The following is a 24,162-nucleotide window of genomic DNA, read 5'->3' on the forward strand; positions in this document are numbered from 1 at the left end:
CAGTGGGACACAGAAAATTATAGTGCCGGTGGTTTCAGAAGGGCACTTGGAAAAGGTGTTTTCACCGCCAGAAGGCAGGACACATAAAGTCACAGTGCTGGTCATAAAAGAAAGGTGCTGTGGGAAAAGACATGGTAAAAGAAGCTCAGCCAATGGCATTCGTGAAGTTAGTAAAGGAGACCCCAAGAAGAGCCGAGGAGCTTCAGGAGAATGCACAGCCTAGACAGGGGCTGGGTATGGAATTAGTACCTCATCTCTACAAAGAATTTGTCTCTGTGGGTAAAGTTTACTTAAAAAGAACAGGGGAAGAAGGTCAAGAAGTTATAATTTTGAGAAATACAGGATCTAACGAGTCGCTGATGGTAACCAGCACCTTTGTTGCTAATTCCCGAATGTGTAGAACCTTTCACGCAGGTTATAATTGATTGTGTAGGTCCCCTCCCAAGAACTAACAGTGGGAACCAGTACTTGTTAACCATATTGAATGCATCTACCAGATTTCTGGAGGCAATTTCATTATGGAATATCAAGGCAAAAAGGATGATAGAGGAGTTAGTAGCTTTCTTCACATGGTTTGGGCTACCCAGAGAGGTTCAGTTGGACCAAGAGTCTAATTTTACTGCTTGGGCTGTTTAAGGAGGTTATGGATATCTTAGGTATACAGCACTTTAAATCCAGTGTGTATCATCCTGAATCCCAGGGAGCTTTAGAAAGGTGGCATCAGACCTTGAAGCTGAAAATGTGTTGCTGGAAAAGCGCAGCAGGTCAGGCAGCATCCAAGGAGCAGAAGAATTGATGTTTCGGGCATGAGCCCTTCTTCAGGAATGAGGAAAGTGTGTCCAGCAGGCTAAGATAAAAGGTGGGGAGGAGGGACTTGGGGGAGGGGCGTTGGAAATGTAATAGGTGGAAGGAGGTAAAGGTGAAGGTGATAGGCCGGAGTGGGGGTGGGGGCGGAGAGGTCAGGAAGAAGATTGCAGATTAGGAAGGCGGTGCTGAGTTCGATGGATTTGACTGAGACAAGGTGGGGGGAGGGGAAATGAGGAAACTGGAGAAATCTGAGTTCATCCCTTGTAGTTGGAGGGTTCCGAGGCGGAAGATGAGGCGCTCTTCTTCCAACCGTCCAGGATTAGACCTTGAAGACCATGTTGAGAGTGTACTGTCAGGATTATCCAAATGATTGGGATACAGGTATCCCATTTGTATTGCTTGCTAGTAGAAATGCTCCAAATGAATCTACTCAGTAACTCCCTTTGAGTTAATATTCAGGCATGAAGTGAGAGGTCCTTTGAAATTAATTAAACAAAAATTGACAGGACCAAGGTCTGAGATCTCACACTTAAATTATATATTGGAGGTGAGGGAGAGACTAAACCGAGAAGGTGAGTTAGCTAAACAGCACCTAAAAAGAGCACAGTATTGAATGAAGCAGGTGGCAGATAAAAGCTCTGAGACTCAGACGTTTTCCTGAGGGGATGATGTGTTAGCACTGTTACCAGTGAACCAGTGAAAGGAGATCCCTTCAAAGCCAGATTTAGTGGTCCCTATCAAATTGAGAAAACGCTGAGTCAAGTGAACTATCTAGTAAAAATGCCAAATATAGAAAAAAGGGTATTGTGTATGTCATGCGAACATGTTGAAACCACATTATACTAGAGAAAGAACTGGAGAAACAGGTATTATTACTGCCCCACAGAGTGAGGAATCAAATCCAGGTGATGTGGATTTTGCTGTGCCTCAAAATAGATGAAAAAAGTAAGAAGTCCTTGTGGAGTGGGATAGATATTGTGTTTAAAGAACAGGAAAAAAATGAAACCATCTTTTCATTACGATGGATCTTTTTTTCTGGGGGGGGGGGGGGGGGGGGGGAAGGTGGAATGAAGGTGTAGAAGCGTACTGTACCTTCAAGAAATTTAAAAGCTGGCAGAGCTATCTGAAAGCACCAAGTGTTCCGAACAAGATAGAATGTAAGCTTTTGATCCAGCAGCTAGTGTAGCTGGTTGCCTGGGGATAAAAACAAGTTTGAATTAGGCCAAACAGTTTAAATTATACCTTCAATCATTTGAATTTAGTATATTGACAATATTAAAAACCAATGACACAATCCAATTCTTTGAGGAGATAAGACTGAGAAAACGTGAACAGTTGGGAGGGAACTGCCAAGCCTCCAACATCTGCAGACTGCCCGGAAAATTAGCTTTCTTCAAAGGTACCTTTATCAATCAGTGACCTGTGAAACAGAAATCCGTAAGAAGAAAATCTACAGAGAATGATACCAAGACAAGATTTGACAGCTGGCTGGTTTTGAAATTTGAATTTTGGTAAATTTTAATCGGGGATTTTATCATACTAGTATTATAGAAGGGAAAGTAAAGATAGGCATTGTAAATAGTTATTAGTTAATTATTCTCTGTTATACTTTAAGAAATAAAGTTGTTCCTTTTTATTTTAACTAGTTCTTGGCCTCTTGAATTTTAACAGATTACTACACGGGATAAATATTTTCCGTGTTGCTGGTTTAAATTAAGCAGAGGGGTTACCCCGTGTCATAATGGTCTGGCATTGGCATTCCTGAAGCTGTTTCACCTCTGTCTCCAGGTCTGGGAAGATTTGATTTAATCTGGTATAGAGTCTTCTCCCCATTAGCAACTCTGCTAGAGCTATCTCTGTAGTTGTTTGAGGGGTGGTCCTGTAATCAAATAGGAACTGGGACAGTTTGATATCTAGTGATGCTATCATTTAAAGTCTACCTTCAAAGTTTGGACTGCTCTCTCTGCCAGATGGATGATATGGAGCTGTCCTTATATTTCGAATACCATTCAACTTTAGGAAATACTCAAATTCTCTGCTGATAAAGGATGGCCTGTTATCTGTGTCCAACACTTCCAGGAGTCTGTGCATTGCAAAAGATGCAGTTTTTCTATTGTCATCTCTGTGTTTGACAAATGAACTCTATGCATGTCCAACCACTTTGAGTGGGCATCCACAATAACTAAGAACATTAAGCCCATGAAAGGACCTACATTATTGACATGTAACTGAGATAAGCGTTTACCCAGGCATTCCCATGAATGTGGTACCTGCTGGTGGTAATTTTTATCTTTGTTGACACTCTGGGCACTGCCACACCAATGCGGCTATATCGTCATCCAATCCTAGCCAACAGACATGACATCTTGCCAACATCTTCATTTTTGAAATCCTGGAGTTCAGCCAGTATCTGGCGGTGACCTTTGCTTGGGACAATCACTTTTGCTCCCCATAATAACATGCCATCCTCTACTGTAATCTGGTCTCTCTGGATCCAAAAGCCTTTCACTTCAGTGTGTGACAGCTTCATTACCACTGTTTCAGTTTTGCCAGAGCTAGATCTTTCTGCATCCAAAGTCTGATATTGTCAGCTGTGACTGGACGTGTGTCCAGAAAATTTAAAACCATGACAGACTTTGCCAGTGGTGATACAACAGTAGTGTATCTGCCAATGGGAGATGGCTCAATGCTTTCAAGTTTACTACTTGGCCTCCCAGACAGTATTCCACCTTGTAATTATACACACCTAAAATTAGAGCCCACTGCTGAATTTGGTCTGAAGCTAAGAGTGACACCCACCTTGTCCTTTTTAAGTACTGTACTCCCAGAAGGAATATGTGGTCCATTATTATTACAAATCTACATCCATAAAGGAATTGGTGGAACTTCCTACTCCAAATACAACCACCAAACTTTCCTTTTCTATCTGGGCATATTTACGCTCTGCAGTAGCCAAAGTTCTGGATGCATACACTATTGGATGATCCTGTCCATTGAGTCATGTATGAGCTATTACAGGGAGGCATCGCATGTAAATACCACATCTAATTGGGATCACAGTATGCCAACATCTTAGAGGATGATCATTTCCAAGGCTGACCCTTTTTAAAGAGTTGATGCAAAGGTGCCAGGATGGATGCCAGGTTATGTATGAACTTTCTGTAATAGTTCATCAGCCCAAAGAAGGAGCCAAGCTCTGGTACAAACGTGGAAGTTGGGGCATCTTTGATCACCCTCACTTTATCTTCCAATGGTGTGACCTGGTCCTGTCAACTCTGTAACCCAAGTAGGTCACCTGGGGAGCCCGGATCACATGTTTTTCCCTTCTAAGGAATATACCCAGATGGGCAAAACATCTAAGGACTATGTTCAAATTCTCTAAATGTTCCTTCTTGATCTTCCTTGTTATTAGCATGTCATCTAATAGTGACCTAGGTAAACCTTGTAAAATGTTTTTCATTGTCCACCGAAAAATTGCAGAGGCTGATAGTACCCCAAATGGTGGTCTTGTATTTTGATACAAACCCTTATGGCTATTAATTGTAGCATACTTCAGGGAATCCTCATCTAACTGCAAATGCAAGTATGTATGGCTCATAGTTGAAAAGTGTAGTGCTGGAAAAGCAAAGCAGGTCAGGCAACATCCAAGGAGCAGGAGAATTTCAGGCATAAGGGTTTTATCAGGAATGTTGGGGGGAAAAGGTGCTGAAAGTTAAATAGGAAGGTAGGGTTGGGGTTGGGGGAAGGTAGCTGGGAAGGTGATAGGTGGATGCAGGCGGGGGGGTGATTATGATAGGTCAATGGGGGAGGGTGGAGCAGATAGGTGGCAAGGAAGATGGACAGATGGGACAGGTCAAGAGGACGGGCCAAGTTGGAGGATTGGATCTGGGATGAGGTGCAGGGAAGGGAGATTTGGAAACGAGTGAAGTTGATGTTGATGCCATGTGGTTGAAGGTTCCCAAGGCAGAAGATGAGGCAATCTTCCTCCAGTCATTGGATGGCTTCGATTTGGTGGTGGAGGAAGCCCAGGACTTGCATGTCCTTGATGGAGCGGTAGGGGAAATTGAAGTGTCAGCCACAGGGCAGGGGGTTCTTTGGTAAATCTGTCCCAAAGATTTTCCCTGAAACCTTCTGCAGGTTGTCATTCTGTCTTCCCAGTGTGGAGGAGACCACATCAAGAGCAACGGACACAGTAGATAAGCTGTTTGGACATGCAGGAAAATCTCTGCCGGATGTGAAAGGATCCTTTGGGGCCTTGGACATAGGTGAGGGGGAAGGTGTGTGCATGGTTTTAAACCTCTTGTGGTTGTAAGGGAAGGTGAGTTGATGGTGGGTGTGGACCTAACAAGGGAGTTCCAGAGGGAATGGTCTGTGGAATGCAAATATGTCCTGCTTCATGAAGGACATCCCCAATGCCAGCTTTGCATATAAATCCTCTATGCAAGGGAGTGGGTATTTGTCGAGCTGTGAAAAGTAGTTTGTTTGTTTACAATCCCCACAAAGGTGACCTGATCCATTGGTTAATCAATCAGTGCTGCCCATTCTGCAAACTGAACTGGTTTGAAGATTCTGTCACTTTCCAGACTTCTGATTTCTGCCTCTATTTGTGCCAGTAAGGGTTGGTCTTACAGAATTTTGGAATGGCTTCTTGGTCAATATGCATGATGGCCTTGGCTCCTTCGATAATCCCTAGACCTTTCCAACAAGATTCCATATATTTAATTAAGACTTCACTCAGGCAGCCATTTTCTAATCCAGAAATGTTGAACCAATCTAGATGAATCTTTCTCAAACAATTTCACCTCATTGAGCATTAGCTTGTGCCTTTTACTACAATCAATGGTAACTTAACCAGCTGCTTCTCATAAGAGACCAGAACTAAAGTTGCACCTGTAATCTGTCAGGATTTCCTGGACTAGGTTCTCAGTCTCGCCAAGGTCTTGTGCAAACTGAAGGATTAAAGTCCAGAGCAAATTTCATTAAAGACTGGGTCTGCAATCACTGAAATGTCTCCCTCAGTATCAACCTCCATTATAATTAGGTGACCATTTATTTTGATTGATTTAGATTTGTTTTTTGTAAAACCAGATACAGATGAACTTTCCAGGGTGAGCACTCACTTGGATACTGGCCTATGAGTTATTTTACTCAACTTAGGTCCGGTGGAACTCTTTTGCTGCCTTGAGTCCTCACACTAGCAGCAAGTACAACTGGATCCAGTCCGGATCCTGAAGACAATTTTCACCATTTGACCGAGGCTTGGCTTTGTTTTGGGGTTTTGCTGTGGGCTGACCGAGTGTCACTCTGTTCAGGATGTGTTCTGAGTGAGGCTGTGCAATTGCTTTCACTCAAGTAGTGTTCCCAAGCTCAGTCGGATGGGAGAGGGTGTCCGCTTTGGAATGCCCTACAACTCATATACTCCACTTGCCACATTTTCCAATGATAAAGCCAGTTGTAGTGCCTGTTTGAAGTCCAGTTTGGCTTCAACTAGTAGGCACTTTTGCATGGTTACATCATTAATCCTATTTTTGTCGCCAGTGAAATAACTCCACAGAAGCTTGTATTCCATCAGAAAATCACCTTTTATTTCCATGTACAGAGTCCTTGATACTGATCCAGCTCTCTCAGAGTAAACAGAATGTCTGATGCTCCTGGGAGAAAGTGAGGACTGCAGATGTCTGATGCTCCTGACCTAATCGGTAAGCCAGGACTCCAATCTGGGAACTCACATTCTATGCGGTTCACCTGCTGACCTTGTTACAATCACTGCAAGCATCATATGATGATTTAATTTGGGACCCTTGGTTAACATATGAAAATTGAGTAGAACATACTTTCTCCTCCTTCAAGATGACAACAAAATACTGCAAAGCTTTTTTTGCACAGAAATATAAATACATTAAGATAAGTTAGATTTTTATAGCTGCGTTTGATGGCTGACGAAGGCTGAAAACCTTTTTATATCATCCTCATTATCACAAATACCGAAATACCAAGAAACAAGGTCATAAATTCTAAACTTTCACTTTCAGGAGCTGTCCTCCATAGAAAGACAGTGTACGGAACTAGTTGTAGTCCAGTTAGTTACCAAAGACTATAATACCCATATCGCAACATACTTAGTACGCACGCGCGTCCAATGCGGAACTTCAGACGATTGGAGGATGTGCAAGCAGGTCCTAACTAAAAGGGCTGTAAGGATGACCTATAGTTGTAAACAGTGAAGGTGTACGGTAAGAAATTGTAACTTTGAGGAGCATTAATTTTATTAGGTAAAGCTGGCTCTATCCTTTTGTGTCTGGGAATTTTGCAGATCTTTGTCGTTGGTGAAGTTTGTCTGTGTCTTTCAAGATTGTGGTTTCTGTTTAAATTCCGCAAGTATCGTTGGTCCAAATCGATCTGATGAGCAAGTTGAACATTTTAACAATCCATTTCACTGTTTAAATGAAGCTAAATGTGCTACTTTATGTACTGTTAGGGAAAGGTCTCAAGAGTCGTCTTAACTATTTATTTCCGCAACAAAACATTTAATTACCTTTTAAACGGTAACAACATCATAGTTGGCATCAACACTTAACTCATAAATGCATGTTAATTGTAAAATGTTAATTAAATTGAATGAATGCGATTCATACGTTTCTTTTTAAAGTTATACTATACAAATCCCATGATTAATGCTTATAACTTACGTTACACGGGAAACTGTAAAATGCCAATTAGTGATTCGCTTCGAGAATTGTAAGTATTATCTCTACTTCACAATTCAGATGTTCACCTTTTTGGGTTTGAAACAAGCGGTGATACTTCTGCCTATGCAACTTTCAAGAGTTAAAAGCTATACAGTTGTTCCAGCACCAGAACTTAACACTTGTCAGACAAGAAAGCCTTTGAGCTAAGTTCAAGACTACATCAAAAGATGTAACTTTCCCCGCAATTCTGGGCAACTATTGAACTTTTTTTACTATTTTGGTTTATAAATCGTGTTTTGTTCTTTCCTAACTTTAGTTTTTTTTAAAAAACAAATCTAATTGTGTATTTTTTGTCTTTGGGGCAAGTGAAGCGTTTTTGCGTATTTAAATTTCATCAAAAATGATTCTGCCTAAATGACTGGCTGCTGTAAAGGCTATAGAGTTGGTCAATTGGATCAAAAAGTTAGCGTTGTTATATTCCTTTCCAGATTTATGTTGTGGTCCGGGACTAATAACTTCTCGTTTTGTTTGGAGACCAAGATTTATATTATTCATAGTGGCAACATTGAAGCCATAAGTTTACACGTTTTAAAAAAAAACCTGAGCTTTATAATATGAAGTTTGAAGAGCAAAATAATCTCTTACGTTTTGTAACAGTTTTGTATTCTTAAACTCTAGGATTAAAAATGGAAAACCCACGAACTTGAACATTCTGCAGAATGCATGGGATAGTAAATGTGACCAAAACACCCCTTGGATTTCTCAGGAACTCCACTCAAAATTAGTTTCACCTGGTCTAGGACATTAATTTTTTTTTGTCACCTTTTTCAAGGATTCCATTTTGTTTTGGAAGATCTGGTTTCAGCACTCTCTTCAAGTCTCTCTGACTTGACCTACCTTATCAACTACTCAAAGTTTTAGTAGTTCAATCTCCTCCCTGGAGTCGAGGTTCCAGAGACTGCACTCCAGCATATACACATAAGCACCATTTTAGCTCTTTTGCCGACAAACCACTTTCCCAATGTGATACTTCCTTTGGTGTTCTGAGCTCCACCAAGCAAATACGACGTTGGGTTTATTTCACCTGTTCTCAGCTGTGCTGAATTATCTCTGGCTCCCAAAAACAGACACCCTGCAATTAGGGCAGGAGAAGTTAACAGCAACACTAGTGCTGTCAAAAGCCACTAATTTGCCTTAACAATTTTCATTCCAAACTGCAACTAATTTCTCTCAGCAAGCACCCCTTGTGTAGAAAAGCATTCCTGAGTTCCACACAACTTGATCACAAACTGTACTGAGTTAATGAATTTAATAGCCTTTCAGAGTTCACAGCATGCTTTTAAATTTTTTTTTAAAACTCTCCCAGGTCTCTAACTATTTAAACCATTTACTGTTTCCATGACCTGGTTTTTCTATTCTGACCTAATTAAACAAATATAATTAACCTCTGAAAGCAAGATGATTCATAATCAAAAATCCACGAAACTTCAGTTGCAATTATGCTTTTTTGTTGTTTCACTGGTTTGGGAATAGTTTTGTACTAAATCGCATCTACCGCAAAACACATTTGTAACAATGTCTAATTGTTCAGTTGCTTATAGTTGGGTACTATTTTTTTTTAAAATATTATTGACCCATGTTTCAGATTAGTGAAATTTATGAACAAATGTCATTCAACTCATTTAGTCTGTCTTACCATTGATCTATATTTTACTGACCTGCTTTTTGTCCTGTAGCATTTAATACTCTGTATTTACAAATTAAGATTTTGCTACTCCTTTAGGAAGCCCTGATCCTAGAATAACCCTCTCCCATCTGGTTTTTGACTCCTCCAACTAGAAAAGTAAATGTGCATATTAATTCTACCATCAGTCTTTTCACTTGTGGTGGTCTGCATATGGATATTAGGCATTTTCCTTCTCCCACAACACTCCTACTCAATATCAACACCTGTTGACTCGGTTTACGCACTCACTCGCTGGACATTTTGGGGCTACCATATTTTAGCTATCCTTATTGCAGTAAGGGTTAATATGCTTGGCAAATGGAAGAACCTTCTGCATGTTAAATTTTAATATGAATGGGATTGAAAAAATCAAGTCACACTGGAAAGCAATATTTGGATTATTATTGTTCTGTAAAATTGATTTAAATTATGTCTGCAAATTTCATGTCTTCTCTCTTTTTCCCCCCCCCCAACATTACCTTGGCATGAAGTATAATGTTCAATTTTCCACCTTCTCTCAATCTCTTTTTTGCTGTGCAGGACAAAAATGAAGAGCTGCCATGTGTTCTATCTTATCTACACCTTGTCTCTCCTCTTGGGTCTAATTTGTATTATAATTGTGACTACTTGGAGTAAGGTCTACAGAGGAGGCTTTGCCTGGGATGGCTCGGCGAAGATGTTTAATTGGCATCCTGTCTGCATGGTGACTGGGCTTGTTGTCCTTTATGGGAATGGTAAGCTTGGAATGTGGCTTTTTAAAATTGGCTTGCTGGTTGATCATATTTGCCCCAAAGCCCCAATTTCCTCTTGAAAATTTAGGTGCTGCACTGCACTAGTGACATTTGGCAATCTTTTCAAACAATACTTCTAATGAGTGTAATTTTTTGATCATGCTTGTATCATACTTAGCATCTGAAAATTGCTTTAGTCTACACTTTCCATGCAGCTTCACTATACATTGTCACACTGAAGTTCTGCAGCAAAGCTAAATTGAGATCAATCCAATGCCATCAATGAGGCAGCAGATATCAAGGCAAACTTTGCCAGGTCACCTGCAAAATCACCTTCACCAATGTGGAAACTTGTGCCAGTATTGGGAGAGCTGTACTGTGGATCAGTCAAGTAATAGGAAATAATTATGCCTTTCAGTAAATGTCTGAGATTACTCCATTTCACCAGTGTTGGTACCCAGTGATATGCAATCAAGAGGGTGCAGTCCTGTGAGTCAATTGATTCTGGACCCAAAGAAGTCTGTGTCAAATTAAACACAGACTAGGAAACCTCTTGCTGAGCAGACCAAATGGCGTCCCTCAACTGATGGTTTGAAGATGTTCTATGTTGAGCTCAACTTGGAAGAAGCAGTGGATAGAAAATGCATTCAATGTACTTTGATGGACCTTGAAGACCCTAGATAACGTAGCGTCTATCTAGATAGCTGCTAGAATTTACAAAACTACTTGACATCATCCTTGCCAATCTAGCAATTGTCGATTGCATTTTTCCTTGGCAGTATTGATCATAATGGCCACCACATTCTTGACTGGTATGGACTGATCAGAGTTGGACGATGTGGTTTGTGTGAACATTGACACCTGGATTTTATCCAGAAACAGTAGAAAGTACAAATCCTCTGTTTAAACTTGTCCCTGCATTCTTTCAAAACTGAATTTATCCATGTGTATGTTGTGACATTAGGCAGTCTTGGACACCAAGAACACATTCAACTTGAAGGAAGCTGATCTTTTTTTTAGTTGACTACAGTGGGGGAAAAAAGCATTTTGTGAAAATTGCCTAAGTTTCATTTACTTGCACAGCACTGAACTCTGCTTCCAGATTTCAAACTTGAAACAAAATATGAGACACACATGACTTTAATGTACCAGTGAAGAGATGACAGAAGCTGTTGTCTATTGAGATTTACATTATTTGTTTTAACTGTCAAACTCTCTGGACAAAATAAGCAGGAGAAAGCAACACAGCCTCTTGAGCCTGGTCCAGCATTCAGGACAATCATGACTAACTTCCTCCTTGGTCTTTACTCCATAACCCTACCCACTCTTCAAAACCCTTCATCCCATTACAAATTAAAAATCTATCTATTTTCTTAAACTGACTCTGTCTCAGCATCCGCTATATCCTGGGGTAATGAATTCCACAGATTCTCAACCCTTTTGAAAGCAGTAATTCCTCTTCAAATCAGTTTTAGGAGAAAGTGTCATTGTTTTTAAAAACTATGACTTCTCATTCTAGATCACCCTACATGTAGAAACAACCTTTCTATGTTGACTGTTAAATCTTTTTAATTTCTCCATACATTTCAATTATCTCCTTTTTAAACACCCGAGTGTAGGCCTACACTTTCCAAACACTCTTAAAAGAAACCCCTCCTATTTCTGGAATTAATCTAGTGAACATCCTGATTTGCCTCCAGTGCAAGTACTCAAGGGGACCAAATCTGTCAGTAATATGCTGGGTATGGTCTCATGAATGCCTTGTGGAGTTGCAGCACTATTGCTAAAGGAATAAACAAAGTTGAACAGTGTTGCTGCAACTGTAAAATGCACTTGTGAGAACACACTCATACATTTGAGGTCATATCTCATTTTAGTTTCAAGTTTAAATTCCATTTGCCACCTCTTATTACTTGCATAGTATTTTGTGATTCATGCACAAGGACACCCAGATCCCTCTGCATTGGACACACACTAAAGTTTCTCTCCATTCAGATAATTCTGCCTTTTCTTATATTTTTCTGACAAAAATGGATAATGTTACTTAGCCACATTAAATGCCCATCTGACAAATTTTGGTCCATTCCCCTAAGCTATCCATATCCACTTTTGGATTTTTATGTTGCTTTCTCTTCTATTTTTAGTATTACTTGTCAAATTTGGCTGTAGTACATTCTCTTCTTGTGTCCAAGTCACTAATGTATTATAAATAATTGGTGCCTGAACACTGATCCCTGTGGCATCCTATTAGTTGTCTTCCCAATCAGAAAAAGGCTCACTTTATCCAGACTCTGGCTAACCACCAGAAAGCAATCTTCAATCTAAGCTTTAAAAAAAATCCCTAACTTCATTTGATATTACTTTTTGTGTATTAACCTTTTGTGTGTAACCTCTTATCAAATGTCTTCTGGAAAGTCAGATATAGTACATTGACATGATCCCCATTATCCACTTTGCTAGTTTTGTTTTTGAAAAACTGTAGCAAATTGGTCAATGTAATTTACCCTTCATAAAACCATGCTGACTCTGAATTATGTTTTGACTTTTCAAATAACCTGCTTTTGCTGCTTTAATTTCCTAATGATACCAATTTAACTAATTGATCCATAATTTCCTACCTTCTGATGCCCCCTCTTTTTTTTTTAAAATAAGTGTTTTATGTCAACCTTTTTTTTTCTCTTACTAATCCATGGAACCTTTCCAGCAATGAAGTTTAGAATATTCTAAACTATCAATGGATCCACTGTCTACCACTTCAAGACCCTGGGTAAATTTATATGCCTTCAATCTGAAAACTGAGGCTCTTGCTCACTCCACTCCTTCTCCCCCCCCCCCCCCCCAATCCCTGCCCATCCCAATGATGACAGTTGTTTAAGTTCTTTCTCTTAGGATTACCTCTGCATTACATGTCAATATTGGGATGATACTTCAGTCTTCCACTGAACTGAGGTAAAGTAATGATTTTAATGTCTCTACCACTCGCCGAACTATTAATTTCCAGTCTCTCCCTCCAAGATACAAACATTCACCTTAACTTTAAGGGAACAGAGTTTATAGTTATAAAATAGATAACAAGAGCTTCAGTATTATGCTAGCACTTTTCATAAGTTACCTTTTTTTATTTTAAATGAAATAACAAAGCAAGTTTCACAACTTTTTGTTTTAGGCTGCTGCTGACTTTTTTTAATGTGACCTTTTTTAAGTAGTTTTTTGTTTTATTCTTGTTTAGTCATGGATGCTACCCCCTTCGTCAGGACTGAACGGTTAAGCTTGAAATATTGGCTCTTGGACATGCTGCCTGACTGGCTGTGATTCTTCTGGTCCCCATGTACTGTTTCAAGTGTGAAACATAAAACATCATAAATTTTTTGTACTGATGAACCAGAAGCTCCTCTGTGACGACACTTTGGAAGATATTAAGTGTATTGACATCCCAGATTAAGGGATTGTTGCAAGCTGATAGAAGCTGCAATCCTAAAACAGGAGGGGTTTTGAGTGATTGCTCTCTCGCTCTCCCTAAGCTACCAGCTGTATTGTAAAACTGAGATGCATGGAGGTGATCCGTGACCATTTTGGCTGCCCAGACAGGTTCAGGTTAGACTTCTAAAGAGAATAAGCGTTCACCTACCAACTGCAACAATAGTTCAAGTTTTCAACTGTGTTCACCAACTCTTTACTAAATTGCAAGCTACTGATCTCCAAGTCAAAATACAGGCTGGGGTTTTGTACACTTGGGTAAATGATTTGAATTTACAAATTTGTTTCCTGATGGATTTTTGCATGTATTTAAACAATTACATTTTATTTCAGCCATTCTTGTATACAGATTGCCCTTCACCCAGTCGAGGAGCAAGTTGCTCGTAAAGCTAGTTCATGCTACATTGAACCTTGGTGCATTTTCTCTTGCCATTATTGGGTTGGTGGCAGCATTTGGGTTCCACAATAAGATGCACATCCCCAACTTGTATTCCATACACAGCTGGGTGGGATTTGCAGCCATTATTCTCTTTGGCTTTCAGGTAAGAAGTGTTTTTTTTCTTTAATTTTAGACCTTTCTTATAAATCTGACTGCTCATAATTGTGAAAGGAAGAAATAACAAAGCTTCCACTTCTATGACAAAGTTAACTTGTGTAATGCCTGAACAATGTATTTTTTTTTTTTAAATTGTCTTGATTTTCTGAATATATGCAACTGGCTATATAGACCAGAATTTCATTGAATGTATTGGTGTTAGAGCCCAAGTGAGTCAGAACTCTGACATAGCTGCTACACTTAGTGTGGTGCCCTTGAAGGGGAAAAAATCTTGCCAATTTTTATTATTAATAATAGTTTCTGAAATCTACATCTGTCAATATATTGACAAAATTAGGGTTGTAGGAGTACTTTGTAAAACATTTACTTCTTGGAATCTTGATGAGCCAATGGGCTGATGAGTGGCAGGTGGAGTTTAATTTCGATTTAAATGTGAAGTGCTGCATTTAGGGAAAGCAATCTTAGCAGGACTTGTACACTTAATGGTAAGGTCCTAGGGAGTGTTGCTGAACAAAAACCTTGGAGTCCAAGTTCATAGCTCCTTGAAAGTACAGTCACCGGTAGATAGGACAGTGAAGAATATATTTGGTATGCTTTCCTTTATTGGTTTGAGTACAGGAGTTGGGAGGTCATGTTGCAGCTGTACAGGATGTTGGTTAGGCCACTGTTGGAATATTGTGTGCAATTCTGGTCTCCTTCCTAACAGAAAGATGTTGTGAAACTTGAAAGGGTTCAGAAAAGATTTACAAGGATGTTGCCAGGGTTGGAGGATCTGAGCTACAGGGAGACGCTGAACAGGCTGGGGCTGTTTTCTCTGGAGTGTCGGAGGCTGAGGGGTGACCTTTTAGAGGTTTACAAAATTATGATGGACATGGATAGTGTAAATAGATGAAGTCTTTTCCCTGGGGTGGGGAGGAAGTCCAGAACTAGAGGGCATAGGTTAAAGGTGAGCAGGGAAAGATCTAACAGATCTAAGGGGCAACGTTTTCACGCAGATGGAATGAGCTGTCAAAGGAAGTGGTGGAAGCTGGTACATTTGCAACATTTTAAAAGGCATCTGGATGGATATATGAATAGGAAGGATATGGGCCGGGTGCTGACAGGTGGGACAAGATTGGGTTAGAATATCTGATCAGTATGGATGATTTGGACTGAAGGGTCTGTTTCCGTGCTATACATCTGACTCCACGTGATTGAAATAGCCTAACACCTAAACCATGGCAACCATGAAGGGTTATTTTGCTGAGCTACTGGATTTTTACAGAAACCATTTCTAATTGTGTAACAACTTCTGAACCTTGAGAAAGATAGTGTTCCCAATTTTTTGGCTTCCTATTAAATGGAATAGAGAGGAGACCATTGGGAGATCTGGTGCAAGGAGTGATATTGAACTCTAACATGATCCATGTTAGACCTCAGTTGGAGTATTATGTCTAGCTGTGGTCATCACACTATTGGAAAGGTGTGGTTGCATTGGTGAGATCGCAGAAGAGTCATAGAATAGTTCCAAGAATGAGCAGTTTCAGGTATGAGGATACATTTAAGAAGTTGGGACTGCTGTTCTTTGTGAGAAGGAAGATAAGAGGAGATTGATCGCAAGTTTCAAAGTCATGAGCGGGTTGGATAGAATAGGTAAGAGAAACTCTGCCCCCTCATCAAATCAATGTCCTCTTATTCTTCAATAATGCTCAAATGTAGGAAGGGTGACTCATTATCACTGTCTGGAAATATGGTGGAAACATTGGATTTCAGGAGGTCGTTGGATGACTATAGAGATATTCCTGCATGACATTTATATGGAGAGAAGGCAGGAGATTGTACCTTCACAAGTTCTATTACCTCGTGCCAATAGGCTGAATGGCCTCCTGTACACTAACAGTTGTCATTCTCTCTTAATGTCAGCCATGCGTCTTTTTAATTTTGTTCATTCACATTCAGTTATATTGCTAGTGTCACTCTGGATACCAACTGTACATACTTCTGTTTTCTGTGTCTCTTATTCACAGTTCTTTAATATGCCATGGCCACTTTTACTTCCATCGTAGTTATTGTAATCAACCTGGTCAGACATATGTGACCCCTCTGGAACAGACTGAAACTGAAATCAGACTTGGGAATGCTGCTGCTGTGGCTCTCTTGCCCTCTTTGGAATTAACTGATGACCAGTCCTCTCTTAGCTCCTCTTCATGGGATATAATGGGGATAACCTAAACAACCACCAAAGGAGAATTATTGTTTCATGTAACATTTGGAAAGGAATGATGGTAAAACAATGGTGATTAAAGGGTGCTAGCGAGATGTAACTAGCAATGAGATATAGAATCAATCTGGATTATATCAAAAGATGGAGTCTACTGAAATGGGTATACTGTAGACCACCAAATAGTCGCAATTTCAGCAAATCTACAAGGTGAGTTATGAGACCTTAATTTAGACATGGAATTTGTATGTACAGCACGGCAACAGACCATTTGGTCCAACTCGTCCATGCCGACTAGAAATCCTAATCTAGTCCCATTTGCCAGTACTTGGCCCATATCCATCTTTAAACCCTTCCTGTAGGTTCTGTTTGTGAAGGAATTTAGTCAGACCATACTGCAGTTGAGGTCTCCATAATCCTCTTATAATAAAGAACTGAGACACCAGAATATTAGACCTTGACTGAATTATGAACAGCTTATTCCCCACTTATCAGACTTTGAATGGACCTCTAATATTGATCTCTGCAACTTTTTTTTGGCAGCTGTAACATTGAATCTTGCATTCTGCTCTGATGCACTTGTACAATCTGCCTGTAAAGCATGTATGACAACCCTTTCCACCATACCTTGGCACACAGGTTCACATGACAGTAAAATTTAGAATTGTTATTTTTCTTCTATCTTTTAATATTGAGTTAACTGGTTATGGAAAACCTTTTCACTTGTGGATTGGTCTTAAAACTGAGCTGTGTAATAAGTTACTAATAAATCTGCAGTGGGACATGAAAAGAAGTTCCTTTACTCGAGACCACTTAGAATGCAGAATCACAGGAAGTGATTATGTTACACCTCCATGAGATAGCACACTGGAAATCTGGTTCTGCAATTCTGGAGTCATTACAAAAAGGTTAGAGTGCCTATAAGTACACAATTCCCCAGTTTACTGTCCTTTTTTTTTCTGGCACATGTTGATTTAAACATACAGACCTGGTTTCTGTATTTAACTAGTGACTTTGTTTGTCTATTACAGAAATGGATGTGAGGTACAGGTAAAGATTGTCAATCTTTGACATATGACTTTGTTTTAAAACTCTCACCCCCTCAAAACTCTAATCCCACATACTTATTTTGTCTGTGTGTAAGGGTATGGGTGGATGGAAAGATTTGGGGAAGGCATCTGAATCTAAAATTAAAAACCAGAAATAACTAAGTTCAGTAGGTGTGCCAGCATGAGTGGAGAGAAAGCAGAGTTGATATTACAAGTCCAGTAATGTTCCAGTTCTGAATAAGGGTTGTAGGACTTGTTGCCTCTGATTTCTGTCTCCAGATGCTGTCAGATCTATTCAGTTTCTCCAGCAATTTGTTTTTAAGTTCAGATATCTAGCATCAGTAGCTTTTTATTTTTGTCTGGACACTCTGCCTGACTTTCCATTTCAAACCTACAGCCTCCAACAACTGTGGGGGAAATAAACTGGCTTTGTTTTAATTTGGTTAAAACTATAGGGTGAAGGACAGTACCTTCCTATCGATTTGGCTTCTAACGAAAGTAGCTGTTTGGTTACTCGAAGTCCAATCAGATAGTTGCTTGTAAGCAAAACGTCTTTGTCATTTGAGCTGAGGAATGGTGACCAGTTGGCTACTTTTCGCCACTTAAATCTAGTTGTATAGCCTGTTGGCAGTCCTTTTCCATATCAATGTTGCTTGTTCCAGTAACACTTGCAATGAATATCAGGTAACTACTTTTGATTTTTAAGAAAAATGGAGCACTCCTTTTCACAATCCTGAGTTTCTTTTTAAACCGTTCTTATCCCATTTCAGTCCACAATTAACAATCCAGAAAATAAAACAGTCTTTACAATTTAAGACCAATAGTTTGGATTATGCATATTCAGTTTGTATATAGTGTAGCATTCTTTTAATTAGGACAACTTCCGTTCCAATGGTTCATGTAGTATAATCACCAATAGTCATGAATCTTATCTTGTCATTTCTCTTGGCTTCTCTATTCTTTATCCTTGAACTGTTACCTTTTTCATCCATCTATGCTTGCAAGATGTAACTGCAGAGAACCTTAATTTTCATACATCTCCATCTGCCCTTTCTTCCGGGGGGGGCTTCAAAAAGCCTGAAACTTTGTCAACTAGCTTGGAATTTTACAGTTGTAATGATGATTCTGAAAAACAACTTGACTTCCCTTCCAACTTCCTTGATACAAGTTTTATGCTTTCATAATGAACATCAACCACAACAAGGCTTCTGTTCAAATGTGTCATGCACTATCTTGGTGGTGATGTTTTGGTGGCTTCCTCAAGGTGCGTGTGAATGATTAACACAGTTAAGTGAGGAATCACTCATGAGGTGAACCTATTCCAGAGAAGATGGCAAAGAACTTTGTCTTCAAGTTTTTTTGAAAATCATTTCAGTAATAAGTGACTAGGGAACAGTGAAGGAAGCATTTTGGATAAGACTTTCAAATTAAATTGTCTTTTGTGTTGCTGCTTTTTTTTATCAGCATGTGATGAGCAGACCAGTTGGAGTTTTGCTGCTTCTGTACAAATGTTGCCTCCACTTGGAATGCAGGCTTCAAATAGAACCTGATAAGACTTGGTCTCGATTTTATGTATTGTTTGAAGTGCTCAAATGAGATTTTACTGTAAGATTTTGTTGGCAGTTGCAGAATGATGTTTTGTCTTGCCAGCATGATTCTTCAACTGTATCACCTCATGAAGTTCATTTATGTCCTACTTGACCCTCTGAGAGGCTTGTCAAACATCCATGTATGTAGGACTGTTCCTGCTAGTATAAGTCTAATTTTGTAACATTCTAATTTGTTCTTCTTCGATCTACAGTGGCTGCTGGGATTCCTGGCCTTCTTACTGCCCTGCACACCCCTCTGGCTTCGAGCTGCTTACAAAGATCTGCATGCCTTCTTTGGACTCTGCATCTTAGTAATGGCCATTGCTGCTTCTCTGTCCGGAATTAATGAAAAGTTAATATTTGTGCTGTAAGTTTTGGTTTGAAAGGACAAAAGTCCTTCTCCAGTTTTTGAAACTCTCAATTAATAATTGCTTTAAAACTTTTTTCTTTTTATGGTCATCTTCTGGAAACTGACATTTTTCAGGATCTGAAAAGAGATGAAAAATGTATTAAGTTAGTGATTCACAAAACAGATTAGTGAAACTAAATTACATTAATTTAGGACTGTCCAGAAGATTGAGGTGAAGTCCTCCAAGTTTCCAAATTTTGATCTCCATCAGAGGTATCTGCAACTTTACTGCGTTCTGGCTTTGATATCCTGCACAGTCAAAGCTTCACCAGAATTCTAAGCAGGCTTTTCATCCAGGTGGCTACTGTTCAGACAACTAAAATGCTAATGTAAGATTCCCTAGGGAAAAGTGATGGTTTTTAGGGAAAAAAGACTGGGTTCCAACCAAGGATGTGTAAGTGGAATGTGAGGGACTATGAACTTGTACCTCCCTGATAGTGTTTTTTTTTCCCCAAAATACTGTATAAAATTACAGTTTTGGATATGATTGGAATTTAATTGCTCTGTTAGTGGTAATTATAGCTTCAGTTGCCTTGATTGTAAGCCTTTCTTCAGGGCCCACATTTAAGATCTACTTCTGACCAAATTTAAGGTCTGCTATCCTCAGCTCTGGCTTTATGCTCAAATTATAAAGCACTTATTACATTAGGCACAAAAATTAAATACATGTTTTGACATTACTTCATAGCATAAACACTCAGTAAGAAGTCTGCAAAGGTTTTATAGAATATAACAAAGCATTTAATCTAACTGAATCTCATTGTAAATAGTGCAATCCTTGAGCCACAGACTGGCATATCAAATACCTCAAACTTTTTTCTTATCATTTCAGTCTCTTGTTTATTCACTTCTCTGCTCTAAATTACACATGGGTTGAGGACCATTTCCTCTTGTGATAGGGGAGAATTTGATTTGCTGTTTGAACTGTTCAAAAACTAATTACTGGTTTTATAGTATATACTGGTAAATATTTAATGCTACTGTTTTTCCCCTTCAGTAATGCTCCAAATTCAACTAGTTCCTACAAGAATCTGCCACCTGAAGCATGTCTGGCCAATGTTTTGGGAGTGATTCTGTTGTGTTTCTCCATGACTGTTGCCTGGATGCTCCTTAAGCGTGATTGGCAGCGTCCAAATGCACGTGAATCTGTACTTGGTGATGCCACAGAGGTATGTTGTGATGCTAAATTTGTAGCTGCCTCATCTTTTTGTTTGAGGTTCACACACAATGTGTCAACAGACACAACTAAATGTGAAATAAATGATTTCACATCCTTTTTAAGCCAAAGGAAATGAACACTTGTACATTGTTCATTTTGAATTTGGTACATTGTTATTTGGCCCTTTTTTTTAATAATATCATCTACCTGATTGTCTAATGGGGAACATACCTGCCACCATCCCACAGGACTAGTGACCAGAAGGTGCCAAGTTTGATGAATTTTTGCTTTGTTGTCAATCTGAGTAATTGCCATCAAATGGCATGTTTTACATGTATTTCACGAAAAAGGATTGTATTTAGATAAGGATATCCAGCCAGTATTCATCTGTAGTCCCGAAGGACTAATCAGGTGAATTTAATAGGCTGTCTTCTTCTGTGGAACTATATTCCAGTACAAGCTGACATCCAAAACACCGATGAAGGGTACATTCTTGTCATTGTGACTTGAATCATTTTGGCTATTCTCCACCTTGAGGATGAAGAGTACTGAAAAAAACCATGAAAGCAAAATTTGTGTGAATGCTGGAGATTTCTGATTTTTGGAAAAATCCAGCAAGTTTGGCAGCAACTGTGGTGTGAGACTTTGACTTTGACCCAATAAGGGTTTGTTGAATAGACTAGTATTAGACTGAATGTGAAACATCAATTCTTACAGCCAAGTTTGTCAAGTTACTCCAATCTCTAGTTCTGCTTTTGCTTTGATGTTAAGATATTATTTGGGTTTAGGAAGATGAAGAACATGTTTGATTTTGGGTTGAACACTGTCTTTTACACGTACGTACTTCCCATGCGGCAGCCAGGTTAATAAAGCACGACCTTGTTATCTGCAATAACTACAGTCAATGGCAAATGCATCTCTACATAAAGCTACCATATACTTTCTAACTGGTTGTTTTTTCTTTTTTTTTCTTTTTAAGCCACTTCTGACTGAAGACTAAATGATGAATAGCTGAAGCTTTTCGGATGCAGTTGGAGAAGCAGTTGAGATTTGTATAGTGTTGCTGTTATGCTGCATGGAATTGACTCCTCAACTATGGTCTTTCCCTAGAGCAATGATTTGAAGGAACTTTAGTATTAGTTTGTGAAGTCTAAAAGTAGACAGGATCTAAATTGAATAAGAGGGTGGAATAGACCTTCTCCTGTATCTGCTTTACACTTCTGATTTTAGCCAGTCTGTTCCAAGGAAGGACTGTAAGTAGACCACTTAAATTAAACGTTGTATAATACTACTTTCATTTGAAGCCAGAAACTCCATTAGCATGATTAATGCAATTAGGAAACTGTTGACCCATTTTTAATATTGGGGGAAGAGGGAGAAAGAGTTATAGGCTTAAAATGTTGACCTGTTGTCATTTGAAACCTTTCTGTTGTTTTCCAAATTTGAGACTATTTTGTTTTTTTACTTTTGTGGAACACTTGCTTGCACTTACTCCAGAGTAACCCCTCTTAAGGAAAAGAACTGATCATGTAGAATCTAACTTGTGGAAAGAACTGCATTTTGTCACATGCTAGGACACATGTAACCTTTTTGGCTTTTAAATTTTTGCACCACAAAGCTGAGCATTTTACTTTCATTTTGAGATTAGGCTTGAATCCAGCTTCAATTATTGGAGGCTTCTCATGATGCTTATGTCTTTTGATTTGAAATTTGAGGAATCTCATATGTCCAAAACTGGCATATGATTACAGTTCAAAAAAAGTTTGCACAAGATTGGTACTTGAGACTTAATGATGAATGATATTCTGCCAGAATTTAAGTTTTTACTCCTTCCAGCAAAAGCTTTCTTGTATATTTGCACTTTTTCAGATTTATTTTCTTGTTTGTTGATCGTTGGCCTGTTCTTTTTTAAAAATGTACTCTTTCTGAAGTGTAGAATCTTTTGTGAGAAGGAAAAAGAAAATTGATAAATTTATTTGCTGTTTTTTAAATGTAATCACCTAAGATTCTAAGATGAAAAATTCTTAAATGTATTTAACACTTGTAGATACTGTCAACCTTTAAATATATGACTTGGATTTGGTTGATTTTTTTTTGCTCGCCTGAAGTGTAATTTTTAAGTGGACTAGGACACTACAATTCAGCTAGTTTAAAGGTTACCAGTTCCAAATTTAGAAGTACAATTGTACTGTTTTGAATATTCAGCATTTCAAATTGTAATTTCATTTTCCATTCTGGGAAAGGGAATTTGTGCAGATATTTAAATTGGCTTAAATTGAAACTGCAGGGGCTAATCCATATTGCTATTGTTTCCTCTGAAGAAAATTGGTCTTGCATCCTGACTCTGCAGGACTTTTTTTTTTGAAAAAAAAGTTTTATTACCAGTTAAATGATTGTGTGCATATTATACAGCAGTCAATCAAGTCCAACAATAACTCTGAAGTCAGAACTCTTTTTATCTAAGCTATGTGGATAACAGGAAAACTATTGACCAGTACATCATAGGAAAATCCCTGGTTTTAAAAATACTGCTAGGGTGTCTTACAGACATGATTTCAGTTAAATATGCCTTCTGTAAGACTGCACCTCATAATGGGTGCAGAATTGAGGAAGATAAAAGTCACCAAGGAGCAAAGCTCAACTCATTAGCTGCTTCTACAGAGATTAATTAGTAATGCTGTCCAGTAATAGCATGAACATCAACTTAATTGAAGAGGTAATGAGAAAGTTAATAGCCTTAAATGTTGTCCTTTTAAAAAATTTAAACTAAAATGTAATTTTGAATTATAGAACACATTTGCTGCACACTAAAAATAGTATGGCAAGAGAAGATAAGAATCTGTATAAACCAACGCCAAGTGATAACATTCACAGCTAATTAATTTCACAACGTTTAACTCTGACCTTGGAACAAAACTCTGTCAAACTAAATTCTTTCCTGAATTATTGTCCTTCGCTATTATCTGTCTAGTTCAGAACATGCAGTGCTTTCATTAACTTTTGTGTTTGTGACAGTAATGCCTTTGTAAGCCTGTGTATAAAAATAGTCTGTTTTTGATAGCTACTCTGTCGTACTGGCTAGGGCTCTTGAAAGAAGTGATTTCCTACTCTGGGGTTTAATAGAATCCAATTAGCTTGATTTATAGGTATCCGTGTTATGTTGTAACAGTGATGCTATTAGTAAATGAAGGGAATGATTTAAAATTGAACTAATCTGTCTGTAAGACTTGGTTTTTTTTTTCAAAAAATTCCAAACCACCAAAGAGTATGATTTCTGGAACGAACCATGAGAGAGGCTTACAGATTGAGTTTATAAGGGATTTCCTGGGCCATCTCAAATCTGTACTTTAACAGTAGGTTGCATAACTTTTTTTCCTTTAAACTGTAGTGGGGTGTTAGTTTTTACTTGTAAACTTTTAAACCTGTTCCCAATTTTAGAAACTGCAATCTGTTGCGTTTTTTTTTTTGTTAAAGCTTTCCTTGGCCTCCACTGCATTCAAGTTTCTTCCTGTTACTGCATGCATACTTATCAAGTCTTCAAATTATTTTACTTCATCTCTAAACCCCTCGTTGCTGATCTGACTATGCATAAACTCCAACTATGAACATAAGTGAAGCATTTGCTTTTCCTAGAGAATGTTTGTTTGATCGTGGTTTTTTTTATATAACTACCTGTATTTTTCTTTTGGAGTTGCACTTTTTTTTCAAAAACAAATTCTGTTTAACGCTCTGTGGGGTATTTTGTTGTCACATTACTGTTCATGCTATTG

At 38.7% G+C, this 24,162-nt stretch overlaps 1 protein-coding gene across 5 annotated transcripts; it reads left to right on the plus strand.

The window, feature by feature from the left end:
• The first annotated feature begins 6,412 nt into the window (after nt 1-6,412).
• Nucleotides 6,413-23,631, plus strand: LOC122557893 (lysosomal membrane ascorbate-dependent ferrireductase CYB561A3-like). 5 transcript variants are annotated; one of them, XM_043706092.1, is made up of 6 exons: nt 6,413-6,506; nt 9,763-9,956; nt 13,764-13,972; nt 19,037-19,191; nt 20,231-20,402; nt 21,372-23,631. In XM_043706092.1, exons 2-6 carry the CDS (start codon nt 9,770-9,772, stop codon nt 21,390-21,392), a joined length of 744 nt encoding a protein of 247 aa, XP_043562027.1. In that variant the 5' UTR covers nt 6,413-6,506; nt 9,763-9,769; the 3' UTR covers nt 21,393-23,631. The 5 variants fall into 5 exon arrangements, with proteins under 5 accessions (XP_043562027.1, XP_043562026.1, XP_043562025.1 ...); XM_043706091.1 differs by lacking the exon at nt 6,413-6,506 and adding an exon at nt 6,646-7,079; XM_043706090.1 differs by lacking the exon at nt 6,413-6,506 and adding an exon at nt 6,647-7,040.
• The last annotated feature ends 531 nt before the right edge of the window (nt 23,632-24,162 follow it).

This window comes from Chiloscyllium plagiosum, chromosome 16, assembly GCF_004010195.1.
Source record: "Chiloscyllium plagiosum isolate BGI_BamShark_2017 chromosome 16, ASM401019v2, whole genome shotgun sequence".
NCBI lineage: Eukaryota > Metazoa > Chordata > Chondrichthyes > Orectolobiformes > Hemiscylliidae > Chiloscyllium > Chiloscyllium plagiosum.